The 19,593-nt window shown below is 41.2% G+C and overlaps 1 protein-coding gene across 1 annotated transcript in view; it reads left to right on the forward strand.

Moving 5' to 3' along the window:
- The window catches only part of LOC124619856 (dipeptidase 1-like), a 539,272-nt gene extending 520,790 nt beyond the window's left edge, over window positions 1–18,482 (forward strand). The window contains exons 9-11 of the mRNA XM_047146468.1: window positions 562–637; window positions 862–1,012; window positions 18,274–18,482. Of these exons, the coding sequence (XP_047002424.1) occupies window positions 562–637; window positions 862–1,012; window positions 18,274–18,372 (326 nt within the window). The 3' untranslated portion in view covers window positions 18,373–18,482. The remainder of the gene's footprint in view (window positions 1–561; window positions 638–861; window positions 1,013–18,273) is intronic.
- The last annotated feature ends 1,111 nt before the right edge of the window (window positions 18,483–19,593 follow it).

A 19,593-nucleotide genomic window follows, 5' to 3' on the forward strand; every position in this document is an offset into this window, starting at 1 on the left:
TCTTATGGAACTTGTTACAAAGTTGTCATGTAATTGAACTCGTGTAATGTAATAAGACACTTCCATAATAATTTCCACAAAATCAGATGATGGCAGGATAAGACTGTTTAAACTGATCATCTTGGAACAATAGAAGTGTCTACATAGTGTATGAAGTGTGTTCCTCATTTCCAATGAATTAGTAATATGCACATTTGCCAGTTATGCTGAAGTTTTGCCACATGGTAAGTAAAAATTTGTTAAAAGGCTGGTTGGTGTAGCTCAAAGTAAACATTAAACAAAGCCAGAAACTTCCTGAGATATTTTTCCCTACATGATTTTGGACATTTTTATCATTGCTTAAGAAAACAAAAGTGTTTACTTTGAACATCTGATAATAAAATGGGGAATGGAGCAACTGAAAAAGCATCAAACTTTTTTTTTAGTGTCATGTTTTCATTGGTCACTTGCTTGTTCAGTATAGTATCTACATAATTATTCTTTTAGCAAGCATTATTCTGCAGTGTGCTTGATTCAGTATGTTATAAATCTGATTTTGTTTGTATGTAACCTTTGTTTCAGACCATATCAATCACATTAGGAGAGTAGCAGGTGTTGACCATGTTGGTATTGGTGCTGACTATGATGGTGTTGATGAGTGAGTTCAAACAATATCAGTCATGCATTAAAAATTAGATATATTTCAATTTTAACTTTTCATTTGCATACCTTTTGACTGCCTGGGCTATATGAACATCTCATCAAAATAGCTAGTGTCTGCAGACATGAAAGCATAATTATGAATGTGTTCAGAATGGAAAAAAAAAAAAAAAAAATGCTTCTGCACATATTACACCTGAGTTAATGTTGCGATTGTTACAGCGTGCCTCTAGGCCTGGAAGATGTTGCATCATATCCATTTATCTTTGAACGTCTCATGAACCCAAAACCTGGTGAGCCAACATGGAACAATACAGATCTTCAAAAGCTGGCTGGACGGAATCTGCTGAGAGTGCTGCACAAAGTAGAGATGGTATGTCCAAAAAGAATATAAAATTTTGTCAAGAAAATATTTTTAACCATTTTTTTGAAACAGATTTTCTAAAATTTCTTTTTAACATTTTTTTCTTTTAAAAAAAATTAAATACTCACCTTTTTTAAAAACTTTGTACTGACACAATTGTAATAAGGGATGTATCAAAAAGGATTTCACAATGTTGAAAATTTGTACAAAGTTATTCATACGACTTCCAGACTTTGCCTTGGTTATCTTGAAGGAAAACAGATCAAGTTTTGACACATACGGTACACTAGTACAGGTTTGTGCCAGGACAAGTGCTAGCAACAGTTGCAGTAATAATTACTGCCTTTCCAGTTCTTAGTATACTAATGTATGTTTTGGTTTAAAGATTCAAAGTCTACAACAACTGTGCTATGTAATTTTTATACAGTGTATGGTAAGGAATCCTCCCAGCAGGCCTACTGTTTATGAGTGGCATAAGTGTTTTATTGAAATGGGATGTGATGTAAGACATAACAAATCCTCTGTCATCCCTATGTGTTTGATTACATCGTAGAGCAAGTGAGACAAAGCTTTGTGAACAGCCCTACAAAATCAACCTGGTGTCTTTATAGAGAGCAGAGCCTCCCACATATGACTGTTTGTTCTTTGGTAAGTACACAGTTGCATTCCAAACTATACAGGTTTACAATGGTGCAAGAACTAAAAGACACTGATAAAACATGCTTAATAAATGTCACTATAGTATAAGTGAATAGCTCTGCTCAACTGTATAAGAATATATGATGTCATAAATGTGACAAATGAAATCACAACATCAAGGAATAGGTCTGTCAAGCACATAATTTCTTATGTTACAAAAACACTTATTAGTTGTATATTGTATTAAACATAAGATATATTCATATGAATTCAGCATAGAAAATTTTTTTGTAAAGATATTATATAGTTGTTAAAATGTATCCTGACAAATCCTATATCACAAATGTGATCATTGGGATGATAATAAATAAATAAATAAATAAATTGCTCATGATGACTTTTGTGTGGAAATACTTCATTATTTTGATGAAGATTTTGCTGTAAAAATCATCATCAGTGATGAGTTGACTTTTCACATAAGTGGTAAAGTTGATATAAACAACTGTAAGATATGGGACAGTTAAAACCCATGAAAATCCTTGGAACATGAATGTGACAGCTCAAAACTGAATGTGTTTTTCGTACTGAGCAAGAGCAAAGTATACAGACCCTTCCTTTTCCAGGAAAAATCTATCAACAGTGTATTTTGGAAGTTTTTAATCTCCAGATTGATGACCAAGAATGCAGTGTATTATTTATGCAAGATGATGCAATGCCAGGCTACACATCTGATGTCCAGGATGTTATAAATGTCTACTTTCATGATAAGAAGAGGAGCCAACATTGACCGGATCTGACACCTCTTGACCTCTTTTTCTTTGTTATTTTTTCCCCTGTGGATTCATTGAGGATACCATATTTGTTCCACCCTTACTGGCTTCTCTACCAGAGCTCAGAGCTAGAACCTACCTCACAATTGAACAAGTCACACCTGGCACACTGCAGCGAATTTGATAAGAAATCAATTTCAGATGGCATGTGTCTCGCATATCCAATGGAAGTCAAATTGATCCTGTTTAAGTATAAGGTATAAATCATTACGTATTTTTCTACAAAATGGCACACAAATCTTGTCTGTAAGTTAAATGAATAAATTGAGTTGAGTTTTCAAAGTTGTTAAGTCCCTTTTGATACACCCATTAATCAGCCCAGATTTCTAAAGTCCATTGTTCAGTGAATTTATTTAAGTATGTTGCATTGTGATCTCTCTACTATTTAACCAAATGTATCTTATTTCATCTGTCATTTGTAACTGTTTGTTTATTGTATCACAAGGAAAATTTGCTTGAGAAAACTACAAAATTATGAGACAGAAATACTGACCAAAACTTACCTTCAGGATGCACAGTTTTTAGTACTGCCAGTAGGTACACATTAAAGTACATGTCACTGTCCTTAGTGAGTTCCTTGGGGAGGAAAGAGGGATGTGTTTGTGATGATGAATGAGAGGGACGTATCTGTAGAGAAGAGAATGGGAGACCAGTGTAAGTTTTCTGAAAATGAAAAGTGAACAATCCATTGTAAAAATTACCAACTAATGAAAAATAACCAAGTTTGACAGCTTTATTAATGCAATAGCAGTGCAAACTAGTAATCAGGAATGAAAGGCACTAAAACTGTTAATCACCTTGAAATACTACACTTTAAAATTAACAAAATAATTTCCCATAGCAGCTTTTGCTTGCAGATATTTCACATAAAAAGTTCCAACTATGCTTAGAAACAGTTTAAAAATGTTGTTTCTTCCTTTTCAAATACAAAATCAAGCATTAAAATAATTAAGGAGTAAAGGTGACCACTTAACAAATAGTAACGGAATAGAGTTGTTGACAAACACACAAAAAAGCAAAAGGAAGCTTGATATACCAAACAGTTTCCATTTCCTTTGTCCTGGCGTTGCCTCCCAATCCATGCCTCCACTTCACCCTCATTGTGCACAATACCTCACTGTACCCATATATCACCTGCCTAATTCGATGCACTTGCCATCACTCCCTCCCTCCCACTTTCCTAGCCAGTAAACCTGTTGCCTTCCTCCAAGCCACTAGCTACCCATTCCCAGCCCCTCTTCCTGTGCATTGCACTATTGCACTAACCCCCCCTCTCTCTCTCTCTCTCTCTCTCTCTCTCTCTCTCTCTCTCTCTCTCTCTCTCTCTCTCTTTCTCTCTCCATCCATCTATTTATCTGTCTTTATCTTTATCTATCTATCTGTCTCTCCTCCCTCTCTCCCTATACCCAACCAACCCATCACAACTCAGATCAGCACAAGAATTTAATTCTTTCCTGGATATAGCACTGCAACCATAAGATTCACTGCTTTTGTGCTATTTAATACTTCTTGCAATTTCTATTCTGGTAGTGTCTCAGAAACTAGCATCTAATAACAGTTCCTACAGGAATATTTCTGAAGAAATCTCTTTCATCTGCCACTATTGGGAATAATCCTGTAACCTAAGTTGCGAATAATTTTTTTCTATCATTCTCTCTCCCATAGCAGTTACTGTGACAGTTCTCATTTATTTTCTGTTTGATAAAATTCCGGTTTATTTTTTTCTTTGTGCTTCCGTATCTGTAGTAAAAAGATGAAGTTAGTAAAATAATTAGAAGTCTGCTCTTTTTCTCTCAGAACTGTTAACAGCTACTTTCAAAACCAACCCACCCGGTTCTCTTCAGCTCAACAAGTTACATTCACAGATGCGTGCTTATATGTTTTCCCAGCATATTTCTTGGGTGTTCATGATATTTCAGCAAACAGACTTGCTTCCATCTTGAGGTGGTCCCTGATGACTGCTACTCCACTCCTGTCAGTGTTCTTTACATGCTGGCCGTTACTCCTTCCACCACTCTACTCCTATTGCTAAATCTTGTGGCCAATGCAAAGGATGGTGGCAGTGGTGGGATTAGTGGCTCTCAGCTCCAAACTCTGGTCTGCAGTGTCCACACTATTGCTGTTGGATGTAGACCTCCCCGTAAAGGAATTCTTTTCTTTTTCTAGGCTCAGTGCAGGGTTCCATGCCAGACTCAATCATACATTGCTTTCTTTATTTTGACCCTGATTTCAGTGGCTTCTTCAGTCATGCAGTCCCAGAAGGAGGAAGCCTGCTGAGTTTTTGATGTTTTTGTGTTCCATAGTACAGCCATAGTAGTTGGCCATGGCCGATTCGGTGATCTGGTGTGACTCATTGTGGCATATATGTTCACAGCATCTCTCTTCTATCGTGTGTACAGTTTCTCCAATGTATGCTTTGCTGTAATGGCAAGGGATTTGGTAGACCCCTGGTTTTGCAAAGAGCTGGCAGTGTCAATATTTTATGCAGTGGACGAAATAAATATTTAACATTATATAGCTTCTAGGTCCTGCCAATGTCTAGAATTATTGCCAACAAACGGGATGTGCTCTACTTTTTTTTCATCCTGCTGTTGCCTAAAGGCACACCTTACCTGCTTGCTGCTGTACCTATTTTTCCAGAATCTTGTCTCGACATTCTTCAGATCAGTTGGAAGTTTGTCTTGGTCATGGATGGATTGTGCCCTGTGATAATTGTATGTAAAATGCCTTCACCCTGGGAGTTGTGGTGATTACTGGAGACATGCAGATACAGATTAGTGTGTATTGGTTTTCTGTATGCTCAGTGTCCCAGCTTGCCATCTGGTTTCCATTTCACTGGAACATCTAGAAATGGGAGGGCACCATCCTGTTCCACCTCCATGGTAACTGCTGCGAATTCGGGTGACTGAGAAATTCACTTCAGCTATTCCGTCCATGAGACCAGATGACAAACATGTTGTTTATGTAATGATAGAAACATCAACACAGCTAGACTCAATGAAGGATGATGTAGGCCTGCACAAACCAGGAGTCTACCAAACATTGGGGAAAATGTTTGCACAATAGGAGAGAGGTGTCATAAATAGGGATGCCACACCAAATCACACCAGACCAACAAATCAGCCGTGGCTGACTACAGTGTAAAAACTGGCGATACTCTGGCCTACAATAACACCAAAATACTCGGGCAATATTCCACCTTCTGGGATTGTGTGAATAAAGAGACAATTGAAATCAGAGTCTAAGATGGTCTAGTTAACAGTCAGGCATGGAACACTACACTGAGCCAGGAGGGTGTGGGGGCAGAACAAAAAAAAAAAAAAATCCATACCCCCATGGAAAGGTCCACACCTGACAGCAATAGTGTGAACACTGGAGACCAAAGTTTGGAGCTTGGCACCACCACCACCACTGTCATGGCAGCTGCATGGATAGCAGTAGGAGTGGAGCAGTGGAGGGTATAATGGCCAGCATTTAAAGCACACTGACAGGAGCAGAGCAGCAGACATCAGGGAGCAGCTGAAGATGACAACAAGCCTGTTTGCCAATATATGGTGGAGTAATTATGATGTGAACCAGCTGGGTACCCAAGATTTCTTCAAATTACATTCAGACATTGATCTCCACCTGGCTAATAGATCCATTTATTTATTTATATATTGTATGGTAATACTTTTTTAAAGATTTCACATTACTACACGTCAACATTTAAGCACAGCTCTCCAGCATAAAATACCACAAATAACAACAGCTCTGGATGCAGAGCTGCTTCAGGCATTGTGGGAAACAGTTTTGTTGCCAGCAGCATTTCCATTCATTGATGGGATTGAATTCAGTTTCCATGAGAGACCTGGCTGTGATGAGAGTGGGATGTCTTGATCGTAGTCTTTTTCGCTCTGCAGGGAATACATCATCCACTATTGGAAGGGCAGTGTTATTAACAATTTTCTGGTATTCATGCAGTAGTGTGCTCTTCTGTCTGATATCAGGAGGTGGAGTGTGGCTCAAGACAGGTAGTCAGTATGTGGGAAAGGATCGTATTGACCCACTAACAATGCGCATGGCCTTGTTAAGTTATACATTTATCTTTTTTACATGTGGACTATTAAGCCAGACAAGCGCACAGTACTCTGCTGCTGAGTATGCCAAACCAAGTGCTGATACCTGGAGAGTGTCTGCTGATAATCCCCAGTGAGAGCTGTAAAGTTTATGGAGAATGATGTTTCTGTTTTTGAGCTTAGCAGATGTTCATGTCAAGTACTCCTTAAAAGAAAGTGTCTTATCTAATGTGATACCGAGGTATTTTGAGTGTATATTATTATTGTGTCTCACTGTTTAGAGGCACTAAACGCATGGGTGTTTTCAGCTCGTTACTAAATGCAAATAAGTAGGAGGCAAAGTTGATAGGAGCTGAAGGAGTCCAGGTTGCAATAATATGCAGCATGGCACACTGTTAGAAAGAAGGATTATTATTCAAGAAACACATAGTACAATGAAATTACTTATCTTCAGTAGTTTGTAGGACTGCGGCTGCAGCTATGAACTGACAATCTCGGAACATAGAATACCATGAACTAATACAACATGTTCTCAGGGACTAAGCCTGATGGGCCCTCCTCAGAGAATCAATGCAAACATTGCCTGGGTTGAAATCTAGGTTAGAAGTGAACGAGGCACACTCCAGTTCCATCGAGCTGCACAGCCCGCTAGAGTGCACTGTGCTCGGCAGACGGTGGGCTGCCAACCTCGTGTTGGCATGGCATTGTAGTAGTTCCTGTAGCAATGATACTACACCCCCCCCCCCCCCAAAAAAAAATGTCGTGGCATCGTGGAATAAGGCTTGCGACATCGGGAGGAGGTTCGCGGGGGCAGCAGAACTGAGGGGGCAGACAGAGGGACTGCCCAGGATGACTGCCCGCCTGCGGTCACGCATTCACGTGAGGGAGTGAGGGAAAAACCCAGTTCAAAATCCTCCTCAGACTGCACACCACCCCCAGGTAGGCCCGGAGGGGACGGGGAGAGCTCAACGTCCATGGGCAATGGGGGCGATGCCGCAGCAGCGGTGTGCGGCGGAGTGACCGGCGAGGTGGAAGCCTTAGCCGGCAGTGGACCTAGTGATAGCACATGCGCAGTGGCCACACCAGAGTAGTGCGCCAGCCATGACAGTGGCGCGGGCTCCGAGTGAGACTGCAAGATGTCAGCATCTGCTGACAAAGAGGGGGCAGCAGAAACTGGAAGGCAGCACAACCTTAGCTGGTTCCTGTGCCGCTTGACCAAGCCGGATGGACCAGAAACAAGATACAGAGCGCAGCCAAGTGAGCAAATGATGTGCCCCTGGTTCCAACGCTGCCTGCCCGTAAAAACTCTGTAGAAGACCAAAGCATGTGGCATGAAGCCGGAAGGAGGCGACGCAGTGGGAGCGAGTGGCGAAGGAGGCCACAGTAACTGCAAAAGTGACCTGCGGGTGTGACCATGAAGCAATGCAGCTGGGGAGTGAGTACCACACAGATGGGAGCGGTAGGATGACAAAAAGGTCCAAAGAGCACGCTCGTGAGAATGGGGCGTGGAACTTAGTCAACTGTGATTTGAACATTCGGACGAACCGTTCAGCCTCGCCGTTCGACTGCGGGTGCAGGTGGAACGGGGTGGTAGTCAGATGGCGATGCCATTGGCAGCACAAAATGTTTCAAATTGCTTGGAGACAAACTGGGGACCGTTGTCGGAGACAAGCACTTCCGGCAGACCCTCCAGACAGAAAATCGACGTCAACGTCCGAATGGTACTCGCCGAGGTAGTGGAAACCATCGGGACAACAAAGGGGAAGTTGCTGTAAGCATCAATAACAATCAACCAGTGGGCGTCCCAGAACGGACCCACGAAATCAACATGGAGACGCTGCCAAAGCACATTAGGAGTCAGCCACGCAAAGAACTGTTAGTGGGGAGCAGATTGATGCTCCGCGGAAGACTGACAAGTAGTGAGTAAATCTTCAATGTCACGATCAATACCAATCCAGGTGCAATGATGTCGAGCAAGCTGTTTCATCCACACAATACCCCAGTGACCAACATGGAGAAGGCGGAGAATTTCCGACTGCAAAGAACAAGGTACCATGACACAGGATTGATCATTTTCCATTCGGAGTAGTAGAACACCGTGCTGAACTGACAAACTATGGCATTGTGCAAAATAATGCCGAACTAGGGGGTCAGTTTGGACAAGAAGAGAATAGAAGCTTTTGAAATGTGGTGCTACAGAAGAATGCTGAAGATTAGATGGGTAGATCACATAACTAATGAGGACGTACTGAATAGAATTGGGGAGAAGAGGAGTTTGTGGCACAACTTGACCACAAGAAGGGATCGGTTGGTAGGACATGTTCTGAGGCATCAAGGGATCACCAATTTAGTATTGGAGGGCAGCGTGGAGGGTAAAAATCGTAGAGGGAGACCAAGCGATGAATACACTAAGCAGATTCAGAAGGATGTAGGTTGCAGTAGGTACTGGGAGATGAAAAAGCTTGCACAGGATAGAGTAGCATGGAGAGCTGCATCAAACCAGTCTCAGGACTGAAGACCACAACAACAACAACAGGGGGTCAGGAATTTGTGAAGCAGACAGCGGCCATTGCGTACAGATGTACTGCAAAACTAGGCTTAGAGAAGCGTCAGCGCCCGTCACGAAAGCAATACAACGGAAGTCGACCGGAAAACCATCAGCAAACTCTGCGTCTTGCGACTCACCATAGAGGCACGACACTTCAGAGGAGTCAAAGGCGTCGTCCGGACCAATAGGAAGACGAGACAACACATCAGCATTGCCATGTTGAGCCGTAGGCCGGTGCAAAATTTCATAATTGTAGTTGGACAGAAACACTGCCCAATGTTGCAATTTCTGTGCCATACAGGCTGGAACGGGCTCGGACAGGCGGAACCGGTAACCAGATAGAACTTCCAACCGTACAAAAAATCGTGGAACTTCGCGACTTCATAGACAATAGTTAGAGCTTGCTTTTCTATCTGAGACTAGTTTTGTTGCGCCGAATTGTGCAATTTCGAGGCACATGCGATTGGGTGATCAACCGAATATACACAGTGCGAGAGATATGTGCTGATGCCGAGCGAAGACGCATCAACAGCCAAAACCACAGGCCGGGAGGGATCAAAAGAAATCAAACACTGATCACTGAGCAATGCAGATTTGAGCTGGTGGAAAGCAGCATGACACTCCGAAGACCACACAAAAGGCACACTCTTACGCCGAAGGCAATGCAAAGGCGCTGCTATCTGAGCAGCATTAGGAATGAAGCGAATATAATAAGTAATTTTTCCCAACACAGATTGGAGTTCCTTCAAGTTCATAGGCGCCGGCAAGTCTCTGATCGCACGGAGATGCAACAGTGAGGGGTGGATAACCTGTCCATTAATCACATGGCCTAAGTATTCTATCTCAGTCCAAAAAAACTTGCACTTGTTCTTGTTACATTTGAGACCAGCTTATGAAAGGCCACTAAGCAAAGTTTTCAAGTTCTGCAAATGTTCTTCAGTGGTGTGACCCAACACTACAATATCGTATGGATAATTAGAGCACCGTGGAATCGTAGCACACAATTGCTGCAAATATGACTGAAAAATAGCTGGCGCCAAAGCACAACCAAAAGGAAGTCGGCAAAACTTGAAAAGTCCCAAGTGATGTTTATGACAAAGTAGCGCTGCGATGAGTCATCAAGCAGAATCTGGAAGTACGTGTCTCTCAAATCAATCATAGAAAAATACTTTCCTGCGCCCAACTTATCAAATATGTTCTCAGGGCGTGGCAAAGTAAAAGTAGCAACAACAGTCTGGGGATTCACTGTGGACTTAAAATCCGCACAAATGCGGCATTAGGTTTCTTACGGAGACGACCATTAGGTTTCTTAACACACACTATTGATGACGCCCAGGGTGAGGCAGACACAGCTTCTATGACCCCAACGTCTTTCAAATGCACGAGTTCTGCAGCTACTGCGTCGTGTTGCACATGCGGTACCAGGCTAGCACGCCAGTACACAGGTATAGCATTGTCTCTAACTACAACATGCACAGCAAAGTTAGAAGCGCAGCCCAAGCCATCGGAGAAAAGTTCACTAAATGACACACAAAGGGAGTCAACACTGTAATTATGGTCACTAGCTGAGATGGACAGGACATTGTCTTGCACCGAGAGGCCAAAAAGTTCAAATGCATCCAGTCCGAAAATGTTTGTAGCATCACGCGATTGAACGACGTGGAAAGTCACTGTTCTGGTGGTGGCACCATATGTGGCCTGTACACTACACACACCAGGCACCAAAATTTCTCGTCCTGTGAAAGCAATCAGCTTGGAAAGTGAGTGGCAGAGCGGCAGTGAGCCAAGCAATGCATATGTCTTGTGGTTCAGTAAAGAAACCGTAGCACCAGTATCTAACTGCAAATGCACAGCACATCCAGCAATGCGGAGAGTCACAAACAGTTTGCGTGCACCGTGCTCAATGCAAATGAGAGTGTCTGAGTAAGTGTGGCTAGGCACCTGACTTGTGGGAGACACTCGTGGCGTAGAAGCCCGTTCAAAAATAGCATTAACGTCCATAGATTACTCAGAGTCAGTTCTACGGCGAGAGCCGTTGCGGTGATGCCACTGCAAATTACCCAAACCTGACGTGTGGGGGTGAGTGTTCCATTTAGAACACACGGCTTGCACATGACCCATTTTGTTACAGAGAAAACACTAAGCCCGTCGGGAAGGGCACTTGTCTCGGGGCTGAGCACTAAAACACTTAGGGCAAGGTTTGAGTCTAGGTGCGGAAGCATGGTTAGCAAATTGTTTATGCACCTGCTGGCTGTACGGCAGAGCCGGCTGCGGCGAAGCGGAGTGCATGGGCCCGTTGTGAGAAGCACTAACCGCGCACATGCCTGGCGTTGCATCGAACGCGGAATTTGCCCTGTCCAACGTATCCTGGCAATCCAGCAAATCTAACACTTCTTGCAAAGTAGGGTTCTTAAATTTGAGGATCTGGTCCCAGAGGCAATGGTCCGTCACATTTTGCGCGATAGCGTCTCTGACCATTACATCTGAATAGGACAGTCAGCAGGCACACTGAAAGTCACAATCTGAAGTAAGCCCTTGCAAGTCTCCAATCCACGAGCGGTTAGTCTGACCAGTTTCACGCTGCAGGCAAAAAAACTTATAATGCACAGCAACGACATTGACACTGTCCTTGTAATGTGCGTCCAACTTGCGGAGCACGTCGTCATACAACTGTTCTTCCGGGCGGGAGGCAGGGAAGAGTTTCGCTAACACACGGTACAGTTCCACACCTGCATGAACAAGAAGGAAAGGCAGCCGTGCATTACTTGGAATTTGGTAGGCCTCGTAGTGTGCTTCAAGCTGTGCATGGTACTTGTCCCAATGTTCCGTGTCAGGGTTGAAGCATCGGAACGGCGGTGCTGGTGTTGGTGGTGTAGGCACCGGGGGTGCCAGCTGCAGCGGCGTGTTTGCTTGCACCACTGTAGTCTGTATGGTCACAAGTCCTTGCATCACTGTGAGCAACTGTGTCATCTGCTGCGTCTGAAATTGTAAAAGCTCAGGCAGCGAAGGTTGTTCTCTTTCCGAAGCCATGGTGCAACAAACAGGAAGCAGCAAATCCATGAAGTGGGTAGCAACTACTGTACCACAGATGAGGGAAAACCAGAAAAGTAAGCAAGCAAGTGTCCGCAGGGCGAAAGCACATCGCCAACCTAGGTAAAACTAAGTGGACAAACATGGAAGCAAAGAACCAGAATTGCAGCTAGTTTAATGAACTCGGAAGTAAGGGACCAGACTCATTGCCATTTTATTTATTGTGTCTCACTGTTTAGAGGCACAAAACGCGTGGGTGTTTTTAGCTCATTACTAAGTGCAAATAAGTAGGAGGCCGAGTTGATAGGAGCTGAAGGAGTCCAGGTTGCAATAATATGCGGTACGGCACACTGTTAGAGAGGAGGATTATTATTCAAGAAACACAAAGTACAGTGAAATTAGTTATCTTCAGTAGTTTATAGGACTGCAGTTGCAGCTATGAACTGACAGTCTCGTAACATGGAATACCATGAACCAATACAACATATTCTCGGGGACTAAGCCTGATGGGCCCTCCTCAGAGAATCAATGCAAACATTATTGAACTGGCTGAGGGCCGATTATGAAAGTGTGTCTGCCTAGGTTGAAATCTAGGTAAGTAGTGAACAAGGCACACTCCAGTTCCATCAAGCTGCACTGCCCGCTAGAGTGCGCTGTGCTTGACAGACAACGGGTGCCAACATTTTGTTGGCGCGGCATTGTAGTAGTATCTGTGGCAATGATACTACAATTATGATGAAGTTTGTCTCCTTCAAAATAGACATTGAGGGCTGTGTGTGCCAATCTATTGGACAGACGAAAACATGGAACTTTTGTTTTATTTGAGCTTGGTTTTAACTTCTATTTGCAGAAATAGTGGTTTAAGATGTGTAGATCAAAAGTTGGGGTTTCTTCAGTTCTTTCAAAAGTATGGTGTTGTGTAGCTATTGTCCAGATGTCTTCGTAGCCAAACTTTCTCGACTGTGTTGGAGGGATATCAGGTATATACAGATCCTAGAAACCTCTGACTGAAGCAGAAATGCCAGTTATAGATTGCACCTCTATTTTGGCATCCATTATTGAATAACTTCCCCACATACAGACTTGACATATGTGTGAGCTGCATCTGGCAGTGGGCAGTGGTACTTGCCTTGATATATTGATAACCCTGTCAGTCAGACCCTTTGTAGACTGACAATATTAAGGTCATCTACTCCAGAAACATACTTCAAGAGTCATTTTCTTTTATCCACCTCAACAAACCCATCCATACGATGAACTAGTCGTTGACCATAGCTCCCCTTGCCAAATTGCTACTGTCAAACTGTGAGTAACTGCAAATTCAACCATGTCATTGCAGAACTTGTTGCTCACCACAATATCAACAATTTCAACACTTGTGATTTTAAGTCATCTGTTCCAGCACCACCTTTTCTGAATTGCACTCTCTCCCATTCTCTGTGAACCTTTTGGCCAAAATCTTCATTAATCACCATAGTTGGGATCACCCCTTTCCTATTTCACCATTTTGCACTCTCATCCTCTTCTGATCTGTCCTCTCTCTCTCTCTCTCTCTCTCTCTCTCTCTCTCTGTCTGTCTGTCTGTCTGTCTGTCTCCCCCTCTTGCTCTCACTCTCTCATGCTCCACCCTCATAGTGTGTCTGTAAGTGAATAATCAACTGATGTTATTTTGTCATTATTGGTTTCCTGTTTCTATTCTGAAACTTAAATTATCACAAGATTATTCTGAATTAAAAAGAGGGACTTCCTTCATTCTTAATATACATCTACATTCACATCGATACTCCACACTCCACCTTAAGCTGCATGGTCGAGGGTACCCTGTGCCACTGCAAGTCATTTTCTTTCTTGTTACACTTGCAAATAGAGTGGGGGAAAATGAGTGTCTATATACATCTGTATGAGCACTAATTTCTTGTATCTTATCATCATGGTCCTTATGCCCTATGTATGTTAGAGACAACTGAATCGTTCTGCAGTCAGCTTCAAAAGCCAATTCTCTAAATTTTCTCAATAGAGTTCCTCAAGAAGAACGTTACCTGTCCTCCAGGGATTCCCATTTGAATTCACAAAGCATCTCCATACCACTTGCATGTTGTTCAGACCTACCAAATCTAGCAGCTTGCCTCTGAATTGCTTCAATGTCTTCCTTTAATCCAACCTGGTTCGGATCTCAAACAGTCAAGCAGTACTCAACAACAGTTTGCACTAGTATCCTATGTGCAGTCTCCTTTACAGATGAACCACACTTTCCTAGAATTCTCCCAATAAACCAAAGTTGACCACTCACCTTTCATACCACAATCGTTATAAGCTCATTCCATTTCATATCATTTGCAACGTTACACTCGTATATTTAAATGATGTGACTGTGTCAGAAACATTACAGATTTGGTTTCCTACTCATCTGCATTAACTTAGATTTTTCTAAATTTAGAGCTATTTGCCATTTATCACACTAACTAGAAATTTTGTCCAAGTCATCTTGTATCCTCCTATAGTCACTCAACTTTGACACCTTATCATATACCACAGCAATAGCAAACAACCACAGACTGCTGCCCTCTCTGTCCACCAAATCATATATGTATACAGAGAATAGTAGTGGCCCTATCACATTTCCATGGGGTACTGCTGATGATACCCTTGTCTCTGATGAACACTCACTGTCGAGGACAATATACTGGGTTCTAAACTTTTAGAAGTCATTGAGCCACTCACATATCTGTGAACCCATTCTATATGCTCGCGTCTTTAACAGCCTGCAATGGAGCACCACGTCCAACGCTTTCCAGAAATCTAGAAATAAGGAATTTACCTGTTACCTTCATCCATAGTTTGCAATACATCATGTGAGGAAAGGGCAAGCTGAATTTTGCACGAGCAATGCTTCCTACAACAACACAGATTTGTGGACATTAAGCTTCTCAGTCTGGATAAAATTTATCATATATGGTCAAGGATCCTGCAGCAAACCAATTTTGGAGATATTGGTCTGTGATTTTGCGGGTCCGTTCTTTAGCTGTGCATATACACAGGAGTTATCTGCGCTGTTTTCCAGTCACTTGGGGCTTTGTTCTGGGTGAGAAATTCACAATAAATTCAAGCTAAGTAAGAGGCCAATGCATAGAGTACTCTTCGAGAACTGAATTGGGGTTGCATCCAAACCTGGTGACTTATTTGTTTTCAACTCCTTCAGATGTTTCTCTATGCCAGGTATGCTTATTATTATGTCATCCATACGGGAGACTGTTCAATGATCAAACATCAGTTTGTTTGTATGATACTCCCGTGTGAATGATTTCTTGAACATGAAATTAAAAACTTATTATTTCATTTTGCTATCTTCAATTGCCACACCAGACTGGTCAACAAGTGACTCTATGGAAGCCTTAGATCCACTTAGCCATTTCACATAGGACCAGATTTTCTCAGGTTCTCTGCCATATCCTTTGCTTATGATGGTGGTGGTAGTAGTCATATGCTTTGTGTATAGATCTTTTCACAGATGCACGAATCTCTGCAAACCTTCGGCTCAAATGGTTCAAATGGCTCTGAGCACTATGGGACTTAACATCTGTGGTCATCAGTCCCCTAGAACTTATAACTACTTAAACCCAACTAACCTAAGAACATCACACATATATGCCCGAGGCAGGATTCGAACCTGCGACCGTAGCGGTCACGCGGTTCTGAACTGAAGCGCCTATAACTGCACAGCCACACAGGCCGGCTCTGCAAACTTTTGCTTGTCATCATTTGCACATTCTCTTTTGAACTGAAAGTGCAAAAACCTCTGCTTCCTCAGCATTTCCAAATCTCATTGCTAATAATTCTCCAGACCATGATTTACAATCTGCTTAAACTTTATCCATAATTACTCTGGCTCATTTGAAGCTAGAAGGTCTAAGATCTTGCCACTGTGTGTGGGCTGCCAACCAGCTGCTTAAGACAATGTTCAGAAAATGTATTCTAAAAGTACTTCAGATGACTGACTGTCTGTACCCCCTGCAATGAATCAATAGACATCCCAGTCAATATTTGGTAAGTTAAAGTCACCTCCAGCTAGTAATGAAAGAGCTGTGTATTTACATGCTACTGACCATAGACTTTCTTGGAATGACTCTAGAAATGTCACAGCAGCATTGGATGGCTGGTAAAAACACACAATACGTCTGCTTGTGTCTGTATATGTGTGGATGGATATGTGTGTGTGTGCGAGTGTATACCCGTCCTTTTTTCCCCCTAAGGTAAGTCTTTCCGCTCCGGATTGGAATGACTCCTTACCCTCTCCCTTAAAACCCACATCCTTTCGTCTTTCCCTCTCCTTCCCTCTTTTCTGATGAGGCAACAGTTTGTTGCGAAAGCTTGAATTTTGTGTGAATGTTTGTGTGTCTATCGATGTGCCAGCGCTTTCGTTTGGTAAGTCACATCATCTTTGTTTTTAGATATAATAATTAACTTGGTTTCATTTAGACCTGTTATACACAACCAAATAACTTCACTGCTACACTCAACTTTGACCTCAACAGAGAAAATATTTTTGTCAACTGCAATGAACACTCCCCCTCCTATGGCCTCTAACCTGTCTTTCTGAGACATGTTTCATGATCACTAAATATCTCAGAGCTTTCCACTTCAGGTCTCAGCCAGCACTCATTCCTGAGTCCTTTTACTCTCCAGAGAGAGCGAAATGAAAGTTTCTGATATCGGAAATAGACAAATGACATGTAAATTTCCTTGTGAAACAATATTGTCATACCTAAAAAGAAACTGCAAAAGGGAACAGACATTCAGATGGCCAGAATGCTAGTTATTTATGTTAACACAGAATGAGGTTGGTCACTGTGTTCAACAAAATTTAATCATTTAGCAATCAAACAATAAGTTGTTACTACTCATCATGTGGCGTTAGAACATACACATAAAAGACAGTTGTAATTGGCAAGCTTGTGGAGCCAGTGGCTCCTTCTTCAGACATAGGGGTTGAAGGGGAAGGAAGAAGGGTGAACGAAAAGGACTGGAGAGGTCTAGGAAAACGGGTAGATTTCGAGAAAGTCACCCGGAACCATGCCCCTGACCTGTGGTTCTGGGTGACTTTCCTGAAATCTACCCCTCTTCCTTTTCCTTCATCCTTTTTTGTTCTCCTTCAACCCTTCTGGCTGAAGAAGGAGCCACTGTCTCTGAAAGCTTGCCAATTACAACTGTCTTTTATGTATTTGTTCTGCCGCTGTTTGGTGAGTAGATTTTTTATTTGTCCAATTAAATAATTTGTTCAATAATTGTTTTTGTTGTTAAATAAGTTGTTACTGTATTGCAAAAGCACATACTACATACAAGAAGTTTAAAAGTCACCTTCCTGTTTAATTTTTTTCTCAAAACTATAACCATAATTACTTTCTTCTATGGGAAATGTACTCTTAAACTGTAGGAGGAAAAGCTCCATTAATTCATTTCTGCGGCATCTTTCCTCAAAAATTCACCATTAGCAATTAGCAACAGAATTGTGAAATTCTATATTACAATACTACGAGCATCTGACTAAGATTTTTCACTCTTTTACCAGCAACCAGTAAGATAAAATCTTCTGGCATGGAGAAGCAATGGGTAATCTCAGCTTGCTTTTCTTCGCAACATAGCACCTAGTATCAAATTATTATAATCATTTTTGTTGCATACAAATTATCTAAAACTGTAGTAAGTATAGTCATCCATATATCCTACCAGAATCAAATAACAGCTATGAAAGCAGCATAAGTTTTGTGAGAACGTACCGCAGCCCCCTCTATATGTTTGTAAAATCTGTGGAAAACATTGTGTTTGTAAGACACTGAACTTCAGGATGGTGACACTAACTACATACAAGAAACAGTGTGAATTAATTAAATTCATACTGCAGTCTGTATGAAACACACACTTCTGTAATGCAATAAAAACATGTCATAAGTTTTTAAGCTCAATAATTCGAACTTTAATCAGTTAACAGAATGTGAATATATGGGTAGGTGCAGGGAATAAATGTTAATTTCATCAATAGAGGAGAAAATATTGTATCAGACCTACTGTTGGTTTTTTTTGTTTTTATGACCATATGGATTATGCATGTTGCTGTCCTGCTTGTGGATTGTGACACATATATGAAAATAATTTTTCTTTTGTTTTCAGGTGAGGGATGAAATGGCCAAAAAAGGTGTGAAACCCTATGAAAATCTCATACCACCATCTGATTTGGGTAATAATACAAACTGTCGCTCAGATGGATAAGGAGTGTGTGTTGTGTGTTGTGTGTCTTTATGATTTGTATGTTTGTACATAATATGTGAACAAAAACTTTTATAATCTTTATTAAAAATATATGTGATTACATACTTTTATTATATATTTATTTTAAAATATTTTTTTTTTTTTAATTTATGGGCTTCATACAGCACTAGAAGCATTCATTCATTCATTCATTTAAATTGAGTAGGAGAACCTTCAACAATGGGGAACAGAATAGAATATTTTTATTAACCTTTCAGTATTTTTCATACAATTGGCTTCATCAAAGTTTACAGAGGGTTTTAGTTTCAGTACGATATTCAAATAGTTACAGAAAGGGGAGAAAAGGAACTAAAGACCTTTTCTTCAGCATTATGTAAAACAATGTTTTATACAGTAATTAAATACACACATAAGAAAAGAATCACAGTAAATTACTAGCTTTTATAATATCAAAACAGTTTCTTCATAACTTACGTAAAACATATATTTTGATGATTCTAAGAATTCTTCAGTTGTATAGAATTCATTGTTTTTTAGCCAGGTTTGCAATGTATTCTTATATTTATTTAGTGGTACTGTATGAGCTGAGCATGGTAACTTATTGAAAAATTTTATGCTTAAGTACTTATAGTTATTATGGACTACAGCAAGTCTTGTGGAAGGCAAGTCCAGCAGTTGACTGTTTCTTGAAATGTGTGCATGCACATCACATCTCATGTTCAATTTTTTCAGATTTTCTCTGGCGTATATTAAACAGTCATATATGTACATGCTTGGCACTTTCATTACGCCAAGAGATTTAAAATAATTTCTGCAGGACTCTCTGGGTGCTAACCCTCCCATGCACCTGATTGCTTTCTTCTGCCATCTGAAAATACATTCAGCCCCTGGGGAGTTACCCCAAAGCAATATTCCATATTGCAGTTGGGAATGAAGAAAAGCATAGTATGAGTGGAGTAGCAATTGCTTGCTTACACTGTTTCTTAATTTATACAATAAGAAAAGTACTTGTGCTAGTTTACTACATAGATAATTGGTGTGTCCTTCCCATGAGAACTTTTGGTCTATGATTAGTCCAAGTAATTTCACTGTTTTGTTTTCATTTTTAGTTACTTTGAGATTAAATATTATTTCTTCTGTTTTTGTTTGATTTATGCATAGCTGGTTAGCCTGACACCAGTAATTAGCCATTTGCATCATTTCTCTATTTTTGTCCAGTAC

The sequence above is a fragment of the Schistocerca americana genome, chromosome 6 (assembly GCF_021461395.2).
Source record: "Schistocerca americana isolate TAMUIC-IGC-003095 chromosome 6, iqSchAmer2.1, whole genome shotgun sequence".
NCBI lineage: Eukaryota > Metazoa > Arthropoda > Insecta > Orthoptera > Acrididae > Schistocerca > Schistocerca americana.